The 25222-nt window shown below is 37.7% G+C and overlaps 1 protein-coding gene across 1 annotated transcript in view; it reads right to left on the reverse strand.

The window, feature by feature from the left end:
- Window positions 1–25222, reverse strand: part of ALKAL1 (ALK and LTK ligand 1) — a 32202-nt gene that overhangs the window by 2031 nt on the left and 4949 nt on the right. Inside the window, exons 2-3 of the mRNA XM_058820090.1 lie at window positions 4870–4923; window positions 231–311 (exon numbers count right to left, since the gene is read on the reverse strand). Coding sequence (XP_058676073.1) covers window positions 231–311; window positions 4870–4923 — 135 coding nt within the window. The remainder of the gene's footprint in view (window positions 1–230; window positions 312–4869; window positions 4924–25222) is intronic.

Consider the following 25222-nt stretch of genomic DNA (forward strand, 5'->3'; position numbering starts at 1 on the left):
TTATTTCAGCATCACTTTGAAGGAACTCCACGATGTTCAGCTGACAGCAAGTGCACTAACAGAAACTAACAGAAAATCTTTATATATTAGAAGACCTTGGGTATGTTTTTTAATGTAGTGCTAAAGAGTAACTGTTAAAAAAGGACCAGGACATCAGACGCTTAATAGATAAAGTGTGTTGCTTGCAAGCAAGTATCACAGCTAGCATTAAAAAGTACTTTGCTACTTACAGGTTGGTGTTGAGCAGTCCCTTGTGTTGTGGTACAGTCGATGAAAGTGCTTGCTGCACTCTGAGGAAAATGTGACTGGCCCTGTTTGAAAGTAAGGAGCAGTTAACAACAAGCTCTCAGTGCCACTTCTCTGCAACTTCAATGGATGGCAACAACACATAGCATTATGTTCATTTTTTTCTTGGCTAAAATTGCATTTAGTCTTTTACTACACCTTAAATAACTATGATGCAACACAAGTAGAATAATGCTAGTGAAATAACAGAAAGAAATTCTGTTTCTGTGTCTTTATGCTCATGATATAGAAAATAGAAAAATGACACATTAAAATGATGGGCTGGTTTAGCCTTGAAATTCCAGTAATTCAAAATCAGCAGTAAAATTTCTTATTTGGTGAAAAATAGAATGACAATTACAGTAGAATTTAGTTTGTTCAATAGTTGTCTGTAGTCTAATGTAGAAGGAATAATGCACCTAGACTGAGGATACTGTTTGTAAATATAAATAAGAGCAACATTCTAAGCAAATATGAGTTTCTCACCCCTGGAAAGATTTCATGCACTAATGCTTTTAATTTGCACATAGATGGTTTATAAAATTCTTAATATACAGTGTAGGTGTTGACAGAAAAAAAAAATGACAGCTGAATAACATCTAGGAACCTGATCTCCTGTTAAAATAATCCAAGTAAAAAGGCATACAATGTGCAGAATGCAGGATACGTTTCATCTTTGGCAAGGCAAATCCCTGTATATCCAGGGCTTAGGGTGCAGCTCTCTTCTTTGGATATACTGTGCCATCTGTTTACATTAATATTTGACTAAAAAAATATCCCTTCTTATGGCCAGGGAGTTGGAACTAGATGATCTTTAGGATTCCTTACAACCCAAACCATTCTATGGGTCTATTTTTCTACAAAACATGGCTTAACTGCAACAAGTTGCCAAAGACCCCTTCCAAAATTGCTGATGGCCGCAGAAAGTATTATGTGACATTCAAGTTGAAAAGGAGAGCAAAAATGTAATACTTGCATCCTGTAACCTGCTTAGCAAGACTATCCTTGACAGCTGGGGATGAGTATGATGTGGTTTGGACAGAAAACATTGACATAAACTGACATTAAATGAATAAGGCTAAATTTAAATGCAAATTTAGTACAAGTAGGAACCCTGAATAAGAATAGCTTGCTTCAAGCAATGCTTCAAAATGATTCATATGAAGCAGACCTTGTTGGCCAACTTTCCTTTCAGAGGAAATCAGGAAGCATTTCTGGGAAGAAAAATACTTGTTTCATAACTTGAAAGATGGTTTATGGGCCTGGTAAAATATATCAAGCTAATTCTCTCTGAATAGTGAAGCCAAACCACCATGAGCTCTACAGAAGATTCTTCTCTCTGACAGTGAACATACTTGAAGATTAGATTTATTTTACAGTAGTACATGGATTTCAGTAGATTTTTTCAGCCACAAATAAGCTTTTCAACAAACTGGAAGAGCAGCCTTTGCAAGTCTGAACTGGAATATTTTTGCCATTCTTTTTATCTGAGTGAGTAATTAGGCTCAAGAAAAAGTATGCAATTTGAAATTATCCAGCATATATGGAGACAACACTGGCTTTTGTCACTAAATAATTCCATGTCCCTTCAGGTAATATATGGTTTTTTAGCTCTCTTCCCTGTCATCAAAAATAGGCTGTTAATTTTATTGTGCCTTACAAAACACTCTGTGTCAGCTGGCTTTCCCAAGCTAAATTGATAGATTACTTTATGACTCACAAGATTATTTATGATTTTTCCTATAGTCAAGGACTGTTACATATGGTTCTTATTTGGCTTTAAAATGTGTCTATTATTCCTGGTATATGAGAAGTGTGCAATAATTTTCTTAACCCTGAAACTGTAAAGCTAGTGTACTATAAAGATAATATTGATTTCAGCTTCTCTTTTTTTTTTTTTTTTTTTGTTTAGTTTAGGATGTCCTAATTCTGAACTAGTAAGGACTGTAATCAAAGAGTTTAATTAATGAAGGCTGCTAGAAGATTATGATTGAAACAGAATAAAAAAACCCAAAGTTCCACTGTATTTTAAGAAAATGCCCATGGATTACAGGATCTAGTAAAACTATGAAAAATAAAATAAAATATAAAACAACCGGCAGAAAACACCACCACTGAATATCTTAAGATACATTTTTAAAAAAGAGTGAAAGACAGGAAGAGAGAGAGAATGAGAAAGATAAAGGGATAGATAGATAGATAGATAGATAGATAGATAGATAGATAGATAGATAGATAGACAGACAGATAGAAAAAAAAAGGGAAGGGAAGGGAAGGGAAGGGAAGGGAAGGGAAGGGAAGGGAAGGGAAGGGAAGGGAAGGGAAGGGAAGGGAAGGGAAGGGAAGGGAAGGGAAGGGAAGGGAAGGGAAGGGAAGGGAAGGGAAGGGAAGGGAAGGGAAGGGAAGGGAAGGGAAGGGAAGGGAAGGGAAGGGAAGGGAAGGGAAGGGAAGGGAAGGGAAGGGAAGGGAAGGGAAGGGAAGGGAAGGGAAGGGAAGGGAAGGGAAGGGAAGGGAAGGGAAGGGAAGGGAAGGGAAGGGAAGGGAAGGGAAGGGAAGGGAAGGGAAGGGAAGGGAAGGGAAGGGAAGGGAAGGGAAGGGAAGGGAAGGGAAGGGAAGGGAAGGGAAGGGAAGGGAAGGGAAGGGAAGGGAAGGGAAGGGAAGGGAAGGGAAGGGAAGGGAAGGGAAGGGAAGGGAAGGGAAGGGAAGGGAAGGGAAGGGAAGGGAAGGGAAGGGAAGGGAAGGGAAGGGAAGGGAAGGGAAGGGAAGGGAAGGGAAGGGAAGGGAAGGGAAGGGAAGGGAAGGGAAGGGAAGGGAAGGGAAGGGAAGGGAAGGGAAGGGAAGGGAAGGGAAGGGAAGGGAAGGGAAGGGAAGGGAAGGGAAGGGAAGGGAAGGGAAGGGAAGGAAAGGAAAGGAAAGGAAAGGAAAGGAAAGGAAAGGAAAGGAAAGGAAAGGAAAGGAAAGGAAAGGAAAGGAAAGGAAAGGAAAGGAAAGGAAAGGAAAGGAAAGGAAAGGAAAGGAAAAAGAAGGAAAGAAACTAACTGTAGGCAGAAATTCTTAACCAACAAATAAACTTTCAGTATTTTGGATTGATCCTGCTTTCCTCATTCATTCCAACTAATCTTACTCAAGGAATTCCAGCAATTTTGATGGCAATTAAACTAAATTCATGCAGAAAAGGACTATTAATTTAATGAACGGGTCCAGAGACATGCCTTCAACTAGTTCTTTTCTCTTTTTCTCTTCTATGATTTACCACTCTCACAATAACTTCTGTAAAACTCATGGCTGTTTTTCCCTGGTTTTGAGTAATGAAACTCAATCTGTATTCATTACTTAGCTTCCCCAGATTCTTATGTTTCAGCTTTTTATGGTAGCTGAGGAGTTTCCAAAGCTAAAAATGAAAAGGAAATGGATTAAGTACTAACGTACACAAATCTCTCTTGTCTGTCCCTCCCAGGAGAGGAATATTCAGTGTTCCTCTGTCACATGGCATAGCATAGTTTGAAGCTCTGTGTTAATTTCTGTCTCATATGGACTGAAAATGATCAGGTCACAATTACTCTTGTTTACTGCAAGGGTGAAGGGCCAGCTGGCTCTGGCACATTTCCTGTAGATTCTGTTGGGTTGCAGTGAGCCATTGGCAGAAAGAACCTTAAAGTTGTCCTTATCCCAAGGGTTGGAACACACTTCCCCCATGCAAAAGAGACAACAAATACCTTCCTTTCTTGTCAAGCACTGCCTGAAATTTCCAGCATTGAGGAAATGCATAATTATTTCCAATTCTCTTTTTCATGCACCAATGTCCAACTATTTCTCTAGCTTTTAGTTTCAATACTTGAAATAACCCTGAAAATCACCACAAGATTTGCAGTATCATACTTTGAGACCTTCACTTTTCTGAGTTAAAGAATGCTGGAACTAGAGAGCAAAGAATCAGTGCAAATGCCTTGTCATTGGCAACTCATATTGCATATATTCAGAGGGTACTATATTCTTCTCAGTAGTTACAATACAGTCCCAAAGTTAAATGCATTATACAACTCCACCTCAGTTTTCAAGTACTTGGTTGTAATCATCATAAACTTTCACACTTGAAACAGCAAGTTATTTTTTATATTTCATTTACATTATTTTAATTCTTCCTTGTTCTATCTCTTTCCACTATTAAAATAAGTTTCCAGAGGGAGACATCATGAGACAGATGCAAAAAATCTTCCCTGATTTGGTAAAAGCTTACTTAGCCACAAAGGTCTGTTTCTTAAAACTACGTGCAGTCCAATGAGAAGTTCTAAAATTAGTGAACGTGAAAATAAATACGGAATGCACAATAGGAGGATAAAAGTTAAACAATAACTTTTAAATAATGTTTTAACTTACCTCATTTTGAAAGTTATTTTAGACCAGATAGTTCAGTTGATTATTCAATGAAACCAGAATTCTTCAAAAATTTCTATTTCTAATATATGCATATTTAACTTCAGAAATGTTGGCCTCAGAAATGTTGAGCTTCAAAAAAATTAGTGGTGTGACATTTCTAGCTACATAGAATATGCATATGTGGGAAAACACAAGCAGCTTCCTTACCTGTAAAATGTTTTATGAACTTGTCTTTTAGACTGGAATCTCTTGGAAAAATTTCTGAGGAGAGAAGAAAAAAAATACATTTATGTAGCCTAGGAATTGCAATAAAAGCTCTGAAAGCATAATATGCCAAGATGTCTCATGTACAGAGACCAAATAGATTCTGAAATTAACTATACTAATAATTTCTGTAGTTGTAGGAATGCGGGCATGTAAACAACATTGTGAAGTACTTCAGGTAATTCCCAGATGAATACTAAGCGGTCATCCTATGACACACAATGATTTTCTGACACTAATTTCTGCACATCTTTGGTCTGAGTGGGGCTGTTAGCATAGAAAGACTGCAAATAATATAAATATAAATTATCACACTTACAGTATGTAAGTACCTGAAGTATCATACTTACAGTATGTAAGTACCTGAAGAAATTATGTAAAATACATAGATAAATACAAACTAAATATTACTTTTTTGATTTTGAAATAACAAGTGCCTGAAGAGAAAATTCTCCTACAAATCGCCTAAAATAGACATAGGCCATGCACATTTTCATTGCAATATTAGTTAAAAAATGGTCCTCTTCTCCTGTGAAAAGTGCTGTGAATTTTAAAATATTCCCTTTCCATTTTTGGCATTTTTTCCCAGAAAGTACAAGAGAGTTGAAGCCTCTAGTATAACACACAAAAGAATCACAAAGAACAGAAAATGGAAATAATACAAAAAAGATAAAATTCCTTTTTATTTCTTTTGCTCTTTTTTTCAATGGGATGCTGCCTCCAGCTGACAGCAGAAACATTTGATGTGAGTAAATACCCTCAGAACCAGTACAACTCCCCCTAGTCTCACGAATTTTCCACTGAAAAAAATTATATCAATATTTTTGGGTACCTGCAGTTATTACTGGAGATAGTAACAAGCTGCCTGTTATATCAAATTCAAAGAACCTCCCAGGCAGTACGACAAGGAACATTGCTAACTTGCAGCATTGGGACCTGCAGTTAAATAAATTTATTCACTAAAAATATTTCCTTATATCTAAAGTAATTTTAAATCTTTCTACTCTCATACATTTTTATTTTTTCAATTCCCAATCTGAGTTAACATTTAGCTCAGAAGAGAGCTAGTTTCCTTTCATACTACAGGAAGATGGTTATCTGCCAAGATAAATTCTTACCACTGGCTTTAGGCAGTTTCTCAGAGGTCACATGGGTTTATTTTTAGGCTGGGATTTTAGGATAAAATGCCCAAGTCTTACTCAACTCATCTAAGTAGGAAACCTGTTTCCAAGAAGGAAATCTATTTCACTTAAGATTCCTTAAATATATCAGTTTTAACTGATTTCGTTTCTCATTGCAGAAGAAATGCCACCCCTTCTCCAATAAACTTAGCATTGTACTGATAAGAAATGTCAGGTAGTTTAAAATTGTACAAAATGAAGAATATAAAAAGCCAAAATAGGGAAACAATTGGTGTGAGTTTTGAATGAGACGCCTCAAATGGGCAAGTGCTGATGAATAATCACTGCCTGGTGAAGTATAGGCTAGGAACTGGCCGTCCTTGCTCAGACAAAGTGCATTTAGATACAGACACTTGCAAAGGGCATAGAATTTCCTGTGGGAACAGTAGCTGCTTTTTGCCCTATAAAATTCTCTATTTGCCCCATAAAATTCTTTAGGAAAAGCCTGTACACAGCCAAAACCCCACCTCTTAATGGCCAGAAGGTGAAACAGGAGGAGAGGTTGGTGCTCTGTCAAGGAGCTATGCACTGCAAATATACAATTGCAGCTGTAGCTGTGTTGGGAAGCCTGAGAAGGAACACTGCAGAGTCTGCTTTCCATGAGCAACCCCCACTGGCCCAGGGTTCACACCAGCCTGCCCCAACAGGGAAATCTAGGTCAGTTGTGTGTTGAAAAGCAGCCGAGTGTGCTGCCTGTGTGGCTGCTGCTCCCCTGCTGCGGCTGCTGTCTCTCCGGGCTGCAATCAGCTTTTCACCATGTGCCCATGGCTCAGCTTCCTCCAAGGGCTCCTTTGCTTAACAGTGCAGTGCATGTGCTGGGTGAAACACAATCAGTGAGCCCCAGCCCGGCACAAAAACAACCTAAGCTCATTTGTATGGGAATCACAGGCAGCACAGGTTCCTGGAACGCTTCTGGCTCTCATGGCAGAGGCAACTCCCCCTGAACCATGAATTGCCCAGCACAAGCACAAGCATAGTCATTTTCTCCCCTCTTCCAGCAGCGTAGGCAAGCCCTTCTGTCTGTACACAACTGCGAGTCTGAGGTCTCAAAGGACTTAGCATTTCAATCAAACTAATGAACATCTCCTTTGAATACAATATGTGTCACTGACTCCTGATGACGCTGCAGCCAGAAGCAGGACATCAATCCATACATACTTCTGACAAGCTCTTCTATAGAGCAGCAAAAACTCATCATGAAAAAAGCCCCTGAACTAGTTTTTTCTAAATAGTTCTTAGTTGCTCCAGTCATATTTTATGTTTTATCTATCACTTATTAAGGTGTCCATTTTCACAACAAAGGCTCATATCCTCACAATGCAAGCTGAATTCCTTTGACATACTAATTTCACAATAGAAAAGCAGAAGCATTAATATAATAAAATAGATCGGCAATTGCTAAAATCAAAACACTTCAAAGGCACACTGTGAAAAACTAAAAAAGAAACAGGAAAATGAAAAGCAAAATGTTTTAAGAGCAAAACCCACATAAATGGGAAATATTGAGTGGAAAGAGCTTATTCAATCCACTCTTGCCTCAAGATCATATTAAACAAACTATTAAATTACAGCCAGTATATATCCTATGGGATATAGTAACATCGGTTTTATTAATCTGGGAGAATACTTAGGATGTGGCATTCTTGTGCCCAGGCTTACAAAGTCTACACTGCTCACCACAGAGTACATCTGGGTTAAAAGGCTCTTGAGCTATTGACTCTGTGTTGGTTCTGAGCATAATCTCGGTTTATAATCATAAATAACATTAGTTCTAGGATTTATTTCTTATCTACATTAGGACTTCGATGCGTATCCTTCGATATTTACTCATCCGGGGCAAAATATTGCCTGTCCTTCCAAAGACAGCACTGGCCATGGGCAACTATTAAATGGTGCTAAGATGGATTTCCCATTGGCTCTTCTGTCCAAAATAGCAGAAATATTTCTGGTAAACTCTAGGGACAAGACAAATTTTGAGGGTTTTCCAGCTCTGCTTCACAGACAGAATGGTTAAGTTTATAATGCAAAGTTGGTTCTAAACCAATTCATACTCTTAGTTCTATCAAGCTATGACATTTCAGAGATCTCACAGCTTTTGGTAAGAGGTGACTAGATCTGCCTGAGTTTTATCCCAGCTGGGATAAATGTGATGATGAGGAGAGCTAGCCAGCTCCAAGCTAGAAATCAGTATGCAACACCTGATCCAGCTCCCCTCTCTCAAATTTTGTTATAAACTTTCCAAAGTTGATTAACCACTGTTTTAAAGCTAATTCCCGAGAAGATTATTCTTTCAGTTGTTATTCAGCACTTAGCAGCTGACAGAAATTTTTAGTTTTTCACTAATTTGGGTTAAATTACAAAAAGCTCTGAGATTAAATAAACTACAGCCTGATCTCAGTGCTTTAAGTTCTCAGCTTGCAACTTAAGACATAGTTGCTCCACCTTCAATGGGTCTTTTCACCTTTCTGTGCCTTCAGTTTCTCTGTGTTTTGTCTGTTCAGACTGCAAAGTTGTGACAGCACATGCTGATTTTTACCCTGTGTTTGCACTGTCTCCTGAATCATGTCACCACAATTGTGCCAGGAACATTCATGTCCTAATGGAGTATAAATAAAAAGAACTGTGATCACAGCCCTGAAATAAGCCAACTCCACACAACAGTTTGTTGACTTGGAACACAAAACCTCCACATCCTCAGGCACAAAATTCAAGATCTCCTTTTGTTTATGCTCCCAACAGACAACTTTTGCATATTTTTAGTTTATTCAGAGAATTAGTGTAAATCGGACAGCGAAAGTGCTCCACTGGTCAAGGCTGGGCCAATCAGAAATGGTGGTGACACCTTTGTGATAACATATTTAAGAAGAAAATAAAAATAAGTTATTGTACAGCCAGAGAAGAGCAGATTGAGAACATGGAGAGGAACAACTGTGCAGACACCAAGGTCAGTGGAGAAGGAGGAGGAAGGGGAGAAAATGCTTCATTGTGCTTGAGCTGAGATTCCTCTGCAGCTGGTGGTGCAGACCCTGGTGATGCAGCTGTGCCCCTGCAGCCCATGGAAGTCCAGGGGGATGCAGAGATCCACCTGCAGCCCCTGGAGGAACCCCACACCAGAGTAGGTGGATGCCTGAGAGGAAGCTGTGAACCTGTGGTAGGCCCACGATGGAGCAGAATCCTGGCAAAGATCTGCAGACCCATGGATAGAGAAGCCCACTCTAGAGCAGGTTTCCTGGCAGGACTTGTGACCACCTGACAGGCTGGTCCAATGGGAAACCACATTGGACCAGCCTGTCCTTGAAGGACTGCACCCCATGAAATGGTGGCCCACGTAGCAGCAGTTTGTGGAGGACTGTTCCCCTTGGGATGGGCTCCAGTTGGAGAGGTTAATGAAGAATTGTCTCCCATGGGAGGGATACCATGTTGGAACAGCAGCAGAAACAGACCTAACATCCATTCCCTGTCTCCCTCGGCCACTGAGGGGGAGGAGGTAGAGCTGAGAAGAAATGAGGGGTGGGGGTATGTGTGTTTATAAGGTCTTACATTACTTTTCATTATCCTGCTCTGATTTTTTAAGCAGTAAATTCAATTAGTATCTCTAATTCTAGCCTGTTTTGCCCATAACAGTATTTGGTGATCAATCTCTCCAGGTCCTTATCTCAACTCATGAACCTTCATTATATTTTCTCTCCCCTGTCCAGTTGCATAGGGGAGTGATAGAGTGGCATTTGTGGGTGTCTGGCATGCAGCTAGAGTCAATCCACTACAGTTGTGCATTTTTTTGGTTCTGTCTGTGAAATAGCAGAAGAAAACTGTCAGCAGTAAGATGCAGCTGACTCTTCTATTATAAACCCAGATGCAGGCTTCCAAAACGTTTTGGCATGAAAATAGCATGTGGGGTTTGGGTTTTTTGTTTTGTTTTGTTTTAGAAAGAACATTTCAAGTCATGAAACTGCTTACAACACAGTATGTTTTAGCAGAGTTTTAAATAAATGTGACATTTTAAAGGACAAGACTCTCCAAAGTTTCAACTTATACAAAGGCTCTATTAGTTCATAGTATACAAATAAATCTTGCAATGGTTGAAATTTCATGCTCCCAAAAATATTGGAACTCTGTCAGCAAAACTGTCTCGAGTACTTTCACAGACAAGTCACATTTATTTGAATGGAGCTTTTCTTTTCTACAAATTCTTCACCTTGCCTAAAGATGGCAGCTCTTGCCTACTGCAAAAATCAAGGTGAAAAACTACGAGGAGGAGGTTTGCATACTTTCAACAATGTCAACATGGTTTACTTAGCACAGAACATAAAATGTTTGGAAATAAAAATTATAACAAAACCTTGCAAATGTAAATTCATAAAGAATTCTATAAGTTCCCAGAAGAATTGAAGCAATAGAGATGGAATTCAACCAGAACATGATAATAATACCCAAGTAAAGTGATATGCTGGAAAGATGAGTGAATAGAATGACATTGCAATGCCAGGATAAAAGTATCCTCAGCATGATTGTCCAAAATATGAGTGAAACCCTAGAAAAAACAGTGTTTAAAAATATATATATATTCAAAAACTTAATGTCCCAAAGCATCCTTTCTCTGCATTTAATCTACATTCATAACTATTCCTACAACTTTTAGATATAGATGTACTGCCTCAGTTTAACAACAGATTAAAAAGAGTTTTGCTCAAAATAGAAAACAATTCAAAGAGCAAAGATAAGGCATCCTAGTGGAGAAAAAAAGTCAATGTTCATTTGATAAGAATTCAGTGTGGTGTGGAGTAAAACATAGGTGTTTTACTCAGCAGCAGATGACACAAGCATGGTTGAATCAATTAGCATATACTTCTTTCTTCAGTTCCCCAACCAGTTAAAAGGTCTTAATTTCCTCCTTTCATTTTTACACTTTGGTTATGACCAGATTACATAAAACTCTTACTTCTGGGCTCATGGCTGGACAAAGTCCTTACCTGAAAAACCGAGGGCTCCCAGCAGCTTTGGCTTGGCTGAAATGCTATATTGTATTTGCTGCTATGCCATTGCCACCAGAGTGATATAATTTTTTGTTCTGTACACAATAAACATATCAGTATAGATTGAAATGTTTTCCTGATGTTTTTCAGACACATGGGGTGTCTGAAACAGCAGAGAAGCAGAACATGCACTTTGTTGAAAAAATGAGACATTTTTATTCCCTACTAAGGGACCACCAATTGATTCTAAGGTCCTTAAAAGCACTCAAAATCCTTAGGATGAATTTGTGGTTGTATTACAGCTCAGTCCACAGACTAATAGATTTAACACTTTTCCTACTGAAATCTCCCACAGAGAGGGGAAAAACCCTTTGTGCAAAAAGGAACAACTCCTTCCATCATTATCAATCATAAATCATTGAACATTTTATATTATTTTTGTTAGAAATAACTGCCATATGAGAAAACATCTACTTAAAAGATGTATTTTAATTCTCTTAGGCTACTCATCTGTAATTTCTATTACATAAACTGCATTTCTGCTTTTGTTTTGTTCTTTTACTTCGTTTTCTGAAATTACAAGTTTTAGAATAACTTTTAATTATCTTCGTAATTTTTTGTTTATACACCCCCACCCTGACTCACATATCCAGCTTCCCCCACTAAATCTGCAATTCATTCCTTTAGACAAGGGAAAATATCTATTTATGTGCGCAGTATTCCGAGAAGTCCGTGCTACTACTCCTGTTAAGTAACACACACAGTTCCCACTTGCTGAATACTTTTGTTTTGAGACTTTGATGTGTACATACTGAGCATAGATGGAAAATGAGTCAATGCTCCAGACAGACACATTCCTTTTTGGATGTAATATTACTGTTGAAATTCAAAACTTACCAGATTCCTCCAAGTGCTGTGTAATGAAGATTACAGTAACTTAGCAGTGTTTTTTTCATTTTCTGTCACTTTCTACTCTAGCAAGTGAAGAATTATCTAGTACCTCAGTATTTTCTGGGGAAGAAGAAGCTTCAGATAAATCCCCAAATCAACACAGCCTGATTCACAGAGGCAAGAGTGTCTGCTCAAGAGAAAATCCAGAATTAATGTATTACTGCATACCACTGCCATCTACTGAATGTAGAATATGCTGAAAGTACTCATGCATACCTTCCTGCTCTGTGAGCAGAGTTTATCAGGCTTCCCATTTCCCTGCCTAATGGGAGCCCTTTCAGTTCCCACAACACAAAGTATACTCCAGAGCTTAAGGTTTACGCATAGAGTGCAATTAAGAATTCATAATTAATGACTTGGTCAATTTATCCTCTCAAAGAGTAGTTATAAACACTATTCCAATCTCTTTGGACTTATTTGCTGTCCATAAAATCTTTGTTTGGCATTACAACTTTATTTATGCAGAAATTGGAAGGCACATTGCGATATATTACAATACCTCATTAGTCAAGTCCAAAAATGCTAATTCTGCTCCCATGTCTAATACATGCTTCCATGTTTAATTATTTGTCCAGGCTTGAATCAGTTCTTCTAGGGATACTTAAACCAATGACTTAACACTTACTTGCCTTGGTATTCATTCCAGTAATATTTTTCTGATGTGAACATGGCAAATAATACTCTTCTTAAACGCCGATTAATTGATATATCTTCAAATTCTCCCAACTTTAGTTATGAACAGAATATCTGGTCTTGCATATATAAAATGTTAAGGTTTTATTCTGGAACATTCACCATAAACTTGAGTAATGAAGTGGGCTGTGACATCAGGCAGTTTAGAGGTACAATGGAATGACCGCAAAGAAAAAGCCTACCGGGGTCTGCTTTTGTAGTGGTTGATGAAATTTACCATGTCAGCCACATTGTCAAGAGTATTACATTTAAAAAAATCAGTGTTGTTATTAGCTATGCTAAAGATGGGTATAAAAGGAAGCACTAGCTTCCAAAATCACAGTCTGGCATTTAGTCACCATTTCTATTTTTGTCCTCTCTTCGCTCCAGAGTCAACCATTCACTCTTACCCCAGAACGTCTACTCATGTATGTCCCATCTCCCCTGCTCACCTTTGTAGTCTTATCTATATCAGCTGCTCTCTTAAAACCAGGGGGATTGTTATCTACAGGGCATTCAGGGGCATCAACTTGGTTCTACCAAAACTGCAATACTGCAAATAATGGACATTTAAAAAAATGTGTAAATTATTGCACAGTGGGATTCCTAAAACTGACGGAAAACCCCAAAACAGATAAGGACATCTACAAATGGTAGTAAAATGTGAAAATAAGCCCGTTAAAAACATACAAAGAGCAAAGGCACACAGCTTTCCTAGTTCTGCATGCTTAGATTTTTGTCTGTAAATCTATGTAGATATGGCCACATAAAATTTGTTTGATGGATTGACCCCTGCACACTACAGATGTGAATAGATTTGAAGTATAGCAAATTTCTCACTATTCACCTTCTTCTTGGAATGGAATGTTCTTTTTTTTTTTTTTTTAAGATTTCTAAAAATAATCTTGAAATTTAATTTGAAATGCTGCCTTTTTACAGAGACCAGAGTAAAATTCTACTTTTACTGATGTTCATATACTCCCTCTCATTCATCAGCATCACATTCATATAATTGCAAGAGAATTATAGAAGGCATTTTTAACTCAAGTAATTTTCAGCTTTATTGTTATTACAGAGACCTTCAGGTGGATACCAAGAAAAAAAATTACAAATGTGAGACACATAATTTCAGTTGGATTTAGAGAATTTATTTGAGCAATAGGGCAGTAAATTTTAGGAACACTCTTAAAAATAGTATGGAAAATTCTGTACATACTGTAATATAAATAGTAACACAAATGATGTGACTCGGATCTTTCTTCAAGAATAAAGGGGTACTTTTTTATCTCTAATAACTGATAAACAGGCAAGAGAAGTCTTACATTAGCTAGGCACATTCCATTTATTTGAAAAAGGTTATGAACAAGATTCTTGGATGTGCTGATAGCTGGATTCAATAAATCCAATAGGCTTCAGCCAAATTATTCTAAATGTGAAATACCAATTTTAATTTATTTACCAATTTATGTTCTATCATCCCCATTGGATCATGGTCTAAGAGGGATAATTTCCCCTTTAAATCCCTACTTCTAACTCTCTCCTGGAGCCCTTCTGATTACACCCTACATCTTACCTAAAAACGATGCAAGCTTGTAAACCATGAACCAAAACACGTCCTTAAACCTTGAGAAGAAGTGCATTTATCTGCCACAGTGTTTTATCCCTAAATCCTCCATCCTTTGTTTACTGCAAGTCACTAAATGGAGTCAGTTTCTGAATTAATTCAGTTTACTTACTACTACATGCGAAGGAGCACCTGGGTTTAGAAATTAAATGTCTCAAGGTCCTTGCCACATTTCTGGCAAATCTGTAAGTAACATCCTACCGATTCAGTGCTAGTTCTTATGAAAAAAATTGCTTGTTATTCAGGCCCTTTTTGGATGTTTCAAACTGTAAAACATCACTGTTTTTAGGAAAAGAAAATGAACTTTGGTGTACATCATGAGACAGATAACTTTTAAAGCAATCCATTTTTTTCAATTTTCTCTTTCTGAAGCACCAGAGCCGTAATTGTGCTGCTGTCTCAGAAGGCGTTATGTGCTCATTTCTATTCTAAATTTATGTTCTAAATTTGTGCTCATTTGTATTCTAAATTTTCTTCACTGCTGCAGTTTTTTTCTCCATTCATCTATGGTAGAAAATGAATGAAGTCTTTTTTGAGAAAGAAAGACCTTCAGTCCTGTAATCCTTGCACCTCTCTATTAAACATCACAGGACATACTGGGAGCAGATTACCCTGGCCAGGGATGCTGTGCTATTGCAGTTAGGATCATGGCAGTCTTGCAAGCACAGTCCATCCCCAGCACAACGTGGGATGGACTGGGGAAACCTGCCCTCTTTCATGCAAGTGCAGGAAGGAGAAGAAACACAAAGTCCTCTGAGACAAGCTTTTGTCTCCAGGTTTTCCTGTGTTTCAGGTGAAATCAATTTTTCAATAAAACCTTTCACAAAATCAGATCAGTAAGAGTAAACAAAGTAAGCACCTACTGATTTTACTTCAGTTTGCTTTTTCGTAGTATTACACTGCTAACTAGAAAGAATACAGAAGTCCTGTCATTTCCCAGCTTTCTGACTTGAACTCCATGTTTGAGATACCACAACTGTTCATGTACTCTCAGTTTCCCACTCTCTGGGATCCACATCACCATACTGCTCAAAAGTAAAAGCACCTGTGACAGTGCAAGGGCAGAGGCTGGAAAATTCATCCAGACGTAAGACAAAAAAAGTAGGACAAACAGGCATAAGAGTATTTGGTGTTCATCTTATTATCCCTTGGAGCACTTTCAATGGATACAAAACAGCTTCCCACCTTTACTCATACCAAGGTCAATCCTTCAGAAGCTATGGATGACAGCTATATTTAACCAAGGCTCATCAGTAGCCTTAGAAGCAGAAAAGGTTGGCTTGCAATCAGGGGAGGATGATACAGATCAGTTCACATCCATGGTAAGGACCCAGACAGATACTTCCCCCTCTCTTCCCTGTGTCTACCCTACCCTGGCCAAGCCATTGCCCTTTGCCTTCTCCCCTCCCTTGTGTTCTGCTTGGCCTCTGCACCTTGTCTGGACTCTGCAGAGCTGTGAGTGGGGGCAGAGAGTGGCAGGAATAGTTAGCACAGAGAGTGACAGGAATAGTTAGCAATCGCTGCTATGAAGACGACTAACGGTATGAACAGTAATTCCAGGGAGGCCTTCCCACCTCAGCACAGCAATGACTATTTACAGCCTGAGAGGGCTTGCCAGCCACCAGTTCAACATCCTCTTAAGGGCAACAGATTATCCCTAAAGTTGGCTCCTCCAAGACTGGGCTCTGGACTGTGGGAAGGGCATAACCTGAAGCTGGTGGGAGCTAACCCACTCAAGCTACAAGAAACATTTAATTGTGTCTGAAGTGTCAGGATAGGTGGACAGGGAATGGGGAGGATAGCTTCTTCTGCTGTGAACTATACACATTTTTCAGCACTGAGAATATTATGTTCCTCCTCTTCCCCTCAAACTTTGATTTTTCTTCAATTAATTCACCATTTTTGAAGGAAACATAATTGCTCACTAAGTGCTTAGACACTGTACTTCCATATTTCAGAAAATGAAATCACAGCTCAGTTCTGGTTAAAAGACTACTCTAATGGTATTATCATCATCACAAGCCTAAAGAAGCTGAGCCCTAGCTGCAGTATGAATGCAGAAACCAGCACGTAAGAACTGCCCTATCTAAATCAGAATATTTCCCACAGCATCTTCCAAGTATGTCTAGAAATATGATACTAAATAATTTCTCTCTGCTCTGTTCCTTTGTAATGTATCAGTTACATGCTGTACCAAGTCATTCATCATCCAGACACAATTTGTACAAATATATGTCAGTCTATAAATTGGCTGTAGAAGTTTCCAAATATTTTTTTTCTGTCACACGTCTACCAGTATTTCACCTTGTCACTAGTACTATGCAAAGGATCTTAGCCAGATAATGGAAATGTGTTTCAATTGTACATGTGAAGTCTTGTCCCAAAACAATCCCATTCTTCCTGAATGTAAGATTGTCAGTCAGCTCCAGGTAATTTAATTTTTGTTACAGCTAAAAATTCTTTTCAAGTTTTCAGGTGCTAATGTCCTTCTTTGGATATTTTCCTCACTCTTATAAGGCCTTCATAATTAAATATGGGGGGGGGGTGTTTGGTTTTTTTTTTAATTTTTAATAGAGAATTTAAAAATACTAAATGAAGCATTCATTAGTGTAAGATTAAAAGTGGTGTGATTAAAAAATTCTCCTTTTATTCATAAAAGTAACAAATCTCTTAGATGTTCATTACAAGAAAAAAAATCTCTATAAAGTTATAAGTCTTTCAAAAGTCCAGTTTCCCAAGGGGATATTTATAAGCTAATGTCTGTGAGCTGGGGCACAAGTCTAATTCCAAGACTGGAAGAGCTGTAATGCAAGAGTGCAATAAAGGGAGGAAAATAAGTGTACATCTCAATGTATCTCTTTAAGACTGGCAACTGCCAAAAACCACTGTGTGAACTGGGAGTTCCAATTGCCGCACTTAGTGACAGAATCCATTGTTTTTGTTGGAATAAAAACCAAGAGCAACTAAGAAAATAGGTTCTGTTTAGTCTTGTTGCTTATGTTTAGAGCAATAAACCACAAAGCAGTTGTATAGAAGCAGCTCTCTGGATTTTCGGCTGGTGCAATTAATCTAGGTGCTGGTATACTCTCAAAGAACACATTTTTGAGGACTGAAAAATGCTGGAAGGAGAATATGTCCTGATTCTGTTCTCCTTGATTTCAACAGGAGCAAAACCAGGTCCTCAATCTGTGTGTAATTCACATGATCTACTTAGCTAAACAATTAAGTCACAGCTCTGACATCTGATATTTATTTTAAGTTCTTTGAGCCAGATTCTCTTTTCTGAGCCAGCCCTTTTTTCTGTTCTGGTGGCACAGAGTCCATAACACCATGGATTTTCCCAGCTGGAGATTCTACCAGCATGAATAAGTCTTTACCCAACTGGCAAAATCAGCTTTCATGGTATTTCCTGCTCTATTTTTCATGGTATTTCCTCCTCTATTTCACCCTCTGAATATTTACCATACTCTTATGAGAAAGAGTAAATTACTAGGCCTGGGCTACATTCCTCATTACCATGCTTCAAATATCCTTAGCCTGTATACTTGCCTCTTCAAATTAAACCTATATGGTTAATTTTAAATAATCCTTCGGCTATTGTGACTGAGGTAAAGGCATGGTCTGCTCTGGTGCTTCTTCTGTGGTATTTCAGAAGACATACAACTGAGGATTCTTCCAGGGTATGTCACCAGTGAGATACCTCAGAAGCTCTAAACCCATGTACTCTGGGTCACTTCTATCTGTGCAGACCATGCTTAATACTTTAATCAAAGTGCAAGGTCACCCCTAAAGAGCCTTAATCCAAGCATGCCAACCTCTTAACCCCCATCTCCACTCTAAGAGAGCAGAGGGTGAAGACAGGTTCAACTGAAAAATTCCACACAATCTGAACAGAGTGTTTGTCAACCATTGTCTGAGTGGGGAACCTTACGGCTCCTTCTATGCTATTGTAGGGGATGCATGCAATGAGAAGAAATTAAGGTGAGACTAGTTTAATGGAGGTGAAAAGAATCAGGATACTGCACTTAGTTGATTCTACTTTAAGCAACAATGCGGTGTGGAAGTGATCTGCTGGGAAATGTGAAGGCTCACAGAGGGATTGCCTCCTATGTGTGCTGCCGGATGCAATGGACAATGCTAAGACATTATGAAGGGATCACCAATTATTCAAACTTCATCCACACCTTTGAATATGTTCAGACTGTCAAGGATCTGGGTCCAATCTCAAAATGCATTACATTCTAATCCCTTATGCCTCTGCTCTTTTCTGATTAACAAAGATCTGGAGGTCTCCACAAGTATATGCTGGTACATAGTGTAGGCCACAGGTCTTCCCCAGTGCCTCACGGTGACTTCAGTGTCACAAACAGATATTTTCACATTATAGACTCTGCCTTGGGCAGCTGAAGAGTCATCGATTTTGGAGGGAACTGGAAACTGGTAACAAACTGGTTTACCAAACAGAAGAACAAAAAAAAAGAAGTATGGAAAGTGTGGTTTCTAAGAAGTTAAAAGTCTGCTTGGGCATCTCACTTATTTCATTTTATCCCCTTTAGCTACGATACAGTCGTGCCCCACTTCTGGGGAGAATTCTATTCTAAGGTGTGAGTTCCAGTGAGCACTTATAATGTTCAACAAAGAGCTACCTACCCCAATTATCTTTCAAAACAGTATAATGGTCCAAAAAAGTAGGCTCAGACCCTCATGTGCAGAGCTTTTTGGCCAAGGAAATGAGTCAACTTGGGAGGTAAACAACATCAAAGAGAGCAACATTTAAAATGCAGCAGCCTCTTCTGATTCAATGCTTTTTAATCAGCCACTTTCCAATAATTCATTAAGACTTGAACAAAGAGATTGAAGCATTGGCTTCTTCTAGGGCTTCAGTCAAGCGTAATGAAATTATACCAGGATATATTTACAAGGTTGGATATCTTGAACTCAGCTGTAATTATGTTTATTAGTAATTCTTCAATAGCTGCTCAGAAAGCATATTTGTATTAGTTAATCCTTGCCTGTGGAGACCCTTATATTAGCTTGGCAAAAGAACATTAAGAAGGATGGATTTTTTTTTTCCCTCTCAGCAAATCCCTGTTTCCATCAGAAAATGCTGTGGGATCAAGAAATAAGCCAATTGTAGAGTATGTGGTTACTTTTCTGCTATTACTATTAGCAATCACTTCAGAAAACAGTTAAAACTAGAAAGGATAAAGATCTAGGTTAACATACTCTGTGCATACTTCATCTTTTTTCCTTTCTCCTCTGCCAGAGATGTGAGCATGTAAAACAATAAAATACATATTTATTTTAAAAAGTAAAGAAAAAAAATCTCAAAATTATTACAGATCTGCACTACAGAGTTTAAGCAAAAGATCCCTCTTTCAAAAAAAATCTAATAAACAGGATGGCATATTCCTCAAATAATTGAAATGAGAAAATTTGGGGATTTTGACACCCTTGCTATTTTGAATATTAAGCTGTGAATATGTACTTCCCCCTTTCCAAGAGGAAAGATGTATTACAATGCTAATTGTTCATTAAACTTACAAAAGGATAATTCACTGAAAATAATGAGGCATATAGAAAAAACAGATTGAACTATTCAAGGCATTATTTACTGAAGTTATCGTTCCCTATTCAATTCTATAGAATTGAAATTGATCTGTTGAAAAAAATTCTATTTTTTTATGCAACAGAAAATACCTTTCATTAATTTGTCAATTAGCTACTCAGAATCATTAAACTATCAAGATATTTCAAATGATATTTCAGATGAATTCAGAGACTCCAAATTCTGCCTGGAAAGTTATTGGAGGGCTCCTGACTGAAGGCAAAACCGCTCATAGGATAAAATACAGACATGACATATATCTAAGTATTAAGAGGAAATTCACTTTGCGCAATTCTGCAGGACTCCATGCAAAACATTTTGGTTTAGCTATCATGGTTGCTAATAAATGTAGATTTTGGAATATTTGCATAAATTAAACACAAGAACAGCTGCAATACATCAAAGGCAATATATGAACCAGTTGAATTGACTGAATGAAAACTGATGACATGTGCTTAACTGCATGCAAGCCAAACTGAGCACTGACAAACACAGCAAACTCTGTTGGTGTGAAAGGAAATAGAACTGAGTTTGCCAGAGCTTAATTAGACCCTGCTCTTTTTTCTAAATATGAATAGGCTCCAGGTTGATTGCTGTGCAAATGATAATGTTTAACTGTACTTTACATTTCCAACTGTACTTTACATTTCCTGTGCTTATTTTAGAAATGTTTCTATTTCTTTCCAAATTAGAACAGATACAGAACTGTCACAGGTGGATTAATAATGTACCATTTCTCCATTTTAGATACTTTATTCTAAACTACTACTTTAAAGATGTTTCCAGGGATCATATGTCAGGTTTATATTCAGGCTAAGGTCATTTTACCCTATCATAGTCACATAAGGAGACATCTTATAAAGCATAACTAAGATCAAAATATTTTATGTGAATATTACATATAAATGAATCAAAGATAGTGAGCTAGTTACACATACTAATACTGGAAGTTTGATCTTCATAAACAGGTGTAATATACATGCAAACATACATTTCAGTGGGCCAAAAGGTACTGAGCAGAAAGAGCTAACCTTAAATTAAAAAGCAGAAAACACTTTCTATAGTTTGTGACTGAGCAACTTTAACATTTCTCTGATTTTTTTATACCACTGTCACTGTTATCCTGGCATTCTGAGATAGAGTGTGACTGCAAAGAAAGTGGTCCCCTAATACTTGAGAAGTTTTCTATTTATTCTAAGATAATACTTAACATATTTGTAATATTTAATGTCCAGATTTTCTCCTTCTCTCACTCCTTGTTCTGACAGGAAAGAAACAGCTATCCCAGCAAAAAGTAAAGATGGCTCTTCTGCCATTAGATGCTCAGTTCTGGAACAGTGGACTTCAGTATAAATGTGTAGCTAGGATTTATTTCAATGATTTTTAAAGCCCTCACTGCATCTTACATAAGTGATCCTCCATATTCCCATGCAGCTGAATCACACATCCATGCATGGAGTGACTCCATCATGTAGGTAATGTGGAGCCACCCTGTTCATGAGAAGCAGATATGAGTGTAAATTTGCCGTAACTTTGCCAGTCCTATCAACACAAATTATTTATTTTGTAGTGATCCCTTTTCTGAAAGAATGAAAGTTGACTGATATCTAGAAAAGTGACTTGGTACTGAATAAAGGGGGAAATCTGTACATGTTATCTTTATATAAACACCTGGTATTTGATCATATAATAATGGGAAGCCCAAATTGTGGTACTTTGATAATTTACTGGTGACAAAGAGGTCTATTGAAACTTTAGGTGCCTAGTATCAAATGCAGGCAATTATCCTGCTCTAGATTGACTTCTGACCCAGAAGGTTTCCCTGAAGGTGACAAGAAACCCTCTTATTAGTCATCACTTTTAATTTACTGTGTGAAAGACAAGTTCTGAAAATCTTTTTCCTAAATTTCCTGAATTGAAGTTTGTGACAGCAGAGAAGTCTCTCATGTATTAGGCATGCTATATGATTAACAGACTAAGAAGTAATTACTCTATCATGATTAGAGTAATAACATCACAGCTATCTCCTTACTTATTTTAATCCAATGGGATTTAAGGGTTTTACTAATCCAGGGCATACATCCACTACTGCCACATATACTGACAAGGAGGCATTTTCTGACACTTCATTTCAAAGTCATCATAAACAGTGCAGGTTAAGGAAGAAAAATTGTCTGGGTGTTTTCCAGTAGGGTTTTATTTTGCTTTTATACTTTATTTTAGAGGCTTGAGTAAAAAAGGAGAAAATAATTTGAGTAGCAAAGCCTTAATTAGATTTGTGCTATGTCACTCAGAATGCTGTCTAAAATCTGCAAGGAACATGACAATAATTGCTTTGCTGATGTAACTTTAAATGTTTTTCTTTAAGCCAAAGACACAGATTTCAAACCATGTAGTAAGACAACACATATTAAAATGCATTAGAACCAACTTACTGGAATTGAGAAAGAAAAACTTACTAGACTTCAAAAAACAACAACAACAGCAAGACACAAAAAAAAGTTTAACTGTTCTTAGCATTCAAAATTGTGCCTTTACCATGAGAGGTTTTTGCTTGGCTACATACATTTTGACCCTGTCTTTAAAAACAAAGAATTAGGATCAAATAGTAGCCACAATTTGTAACTCCAAACAGTATTTTCACTGGTGTTAAAGCCCATACTAAGCAAATACATTTTTAAGCACCGTTTTTGGTAAAATCAGTGGAGCACTGCACATCAATGACTTCTTTACACAAACAGACATACTAAAACATAGGATAATATCAAAATGGACACTAGTCAATCAAATGCTTGGATCCTTCATGTGTTAAATCTTGTTTATAACCTAAAGAATTGTGCCCTCAGTATGTAATCAATAGTCAATTAAACTCCTCACTAGAGCAACTGTTTTCCAATTGGCCAACATTAAAAACCCACAAAACCTGAGTAAATAGCCTCTAGGACATACACAAAAGTAGTAACCTCTAATTCACAAGTGACAAAATGAAGCACTCATCCTTAAATTGGATAGAAAGGCCTAACCATCAACCACCAAAGCCAAACATAAGCAAACAACTGAGCTGTTTTCTTTCTTTTTTTTTCAGTACGATGTCATCTGAATGCATGTAATGAAAAAGAAGATATTTATCATGACTATTGAAGTGTACTTATTCAGTATGTTTTAAAACAAGTCTTACAAATAATTCATATAGGATAATGTTCCATTTCAGTTTTGGGGTATTTTTACTTCTGTGAAATGTACTTGATAAACCTCCAAAAATTTTATTTTTCTAGAAAACAGGTGTTAAGAAGGGGGATCTTTTCCCCTCCCAAAAACTACTTTTAAGTGACTTGGAGAGATCTTCTTTAAGAATAAAATGATCTCAATGCAGACAGTGGCCTTGCATATATTTTAGGCATGGAGCCAGTCACTCCTTTCTCTCTGCAGCCTCTCAGTGGCTCTTTTTGTAGATGGTGCATCTTTCTCGAGCATCTCATTGGCTATGAAGTTTTGTTTATAACTTTCCACAGTGATCACTACTTTGCAATTATTTTTATGCTGAGTTAAGTACTTCAGAAAAGATAAGCCTTTATAATTCACGTTAATAATATTATTCACATTAATAACATAATTTTAGACCCACATGTGATTTAAGAGATATAATTCACCAATTATATCTCTTAAATCACATGTGGGTCCAAAACATCACATCATTCTCATGCACATTGCCCTCAAACCTTATTAATTAAAAGAGGAGTCTGTGTGCCTAGATGCGTGGATGTATGTATAATTCTTTTTTTCATATCTTCTTCTCTGTATACATGCTTATTTAAAAAGCAACATCATCTCCACACTTGAAATGGTGTGAGGCTAGAGGCTTCCTATCAAACAATAAATGTATTACAAAGCCTTATACCTGTGCACGGCCCTTCTCCCACCTCTCAGAGGCTCTCCCTGACAGACTAGCACCTGAAATAACAAACTACAAAAACACAAACACCTGCCATTCTTTCTTGATAGAAAAATCAAATTGTGCATAATGTAAAGGAAAAAAACACACCATATATATGTGTATATATATATGGATATATCTGTCTATATATATGTGTGTGTGTATATATATATATATATATACACACACACATACATATATGTATGTATATCAGCTCTTCAATTTGCTCACAGGCTCAGGGCCAAGCTAGACTAATACAAAATTCATGCTGCTCCTCAACTACAGATGGTAATGCATGCAGATTTACTTTGAAACCAAACTTCTGTTTTCTTTGCTATTCACTTTGCTGCATATTGGAGAAGTCCTGGTGTAATACAGCGAAAATTCTGACATTCCCTTTTTTGGGGCCAGAGCTGCACACACTAGTAATTGGGTTTCTTGTTGTGCTAAATACAAGTCTTGTAAAAATATTAAATGGGACTAAAACAAAACCCAGAAGACCTCCTCATATTTATCAAAGCAATAGCTCAACAGAAAAGCTTTTCCATATGCTGACATCCTATCTTGCTCCTGGGACAGCACAGTGCACTCTGAAATGTTTGCTGCTCAGGGTACTGCAGTTCAATGAGGCTTCTCCCTTTTTGTGCCAGGACAGCATAATGCCTCAGATATCCTTCACTGGGATTAATGGGAGTGAGAGCAAAACCCCTTGGAGCTCACTTCATTTGAAACACTGCTCTATACTTCACTATATTTTAGGTCTCCATGTATGCAATAACTACATTTTATCTTTGCTCACTCCCTCATCAGCTCTCAGGGTTGGTCCATGGGCCTGACATTCTCCACCACGATATGGAAGACTTCTGTCTCATCTCAGACTTCAGATGCCTTTTGTTCAGTGGCCTGGCTCTACTGTCTGGCAGTTCTATTTGCCAAGCACAGAGTATTGCTGTTAAAAGGCATTTTGCACAATACACCTAAAACCCCAAGCAAGTGGGGACAGGAATGTAGCAGTGGTGTGACAGATCTCAAAGCCATCATAACCATGATTGGTCCAAGCACTGTGCAGAACTGAAGGAACAGACAATCTCTGCAGTGTTTGGGACTTCCTTTCATCAAAGGAAATGAAAATCTATCCTGCTGGCTGGTATTTTTTGGGTGGAACTGACACCTAACCATGGTACAAGCAGAGATAATGGTTCTTCCCACCAAACTCTCTATAATTTTTATTAACTCTTATCTTCTTCTAAGCTTCTAAGTCTCCTGAATGCCCAGCAATTCCTGTTAACGCAATACAGTAAAAAAAAAAAACCAAAAAAAAAACCAAAAAAAAAAACCAAAAAAAACCCCACT

The sequence above is a fragment of the Ammospiza caudacuta genome, chromosome 1 (genome assembly GCF_027887145.1).
Source record: "Ammospiza caudacuta isolate bAmmCau1 chromosome 1, bAmmCau1.pri, whole genome shotgun sequence".
Classification (NCBI taxonomy): Eukaryota; Metazoa; Chordata; class Aves; order Passeriformes; family Passerellidae; genus Ammospiza; species Ammospiza caudacuta.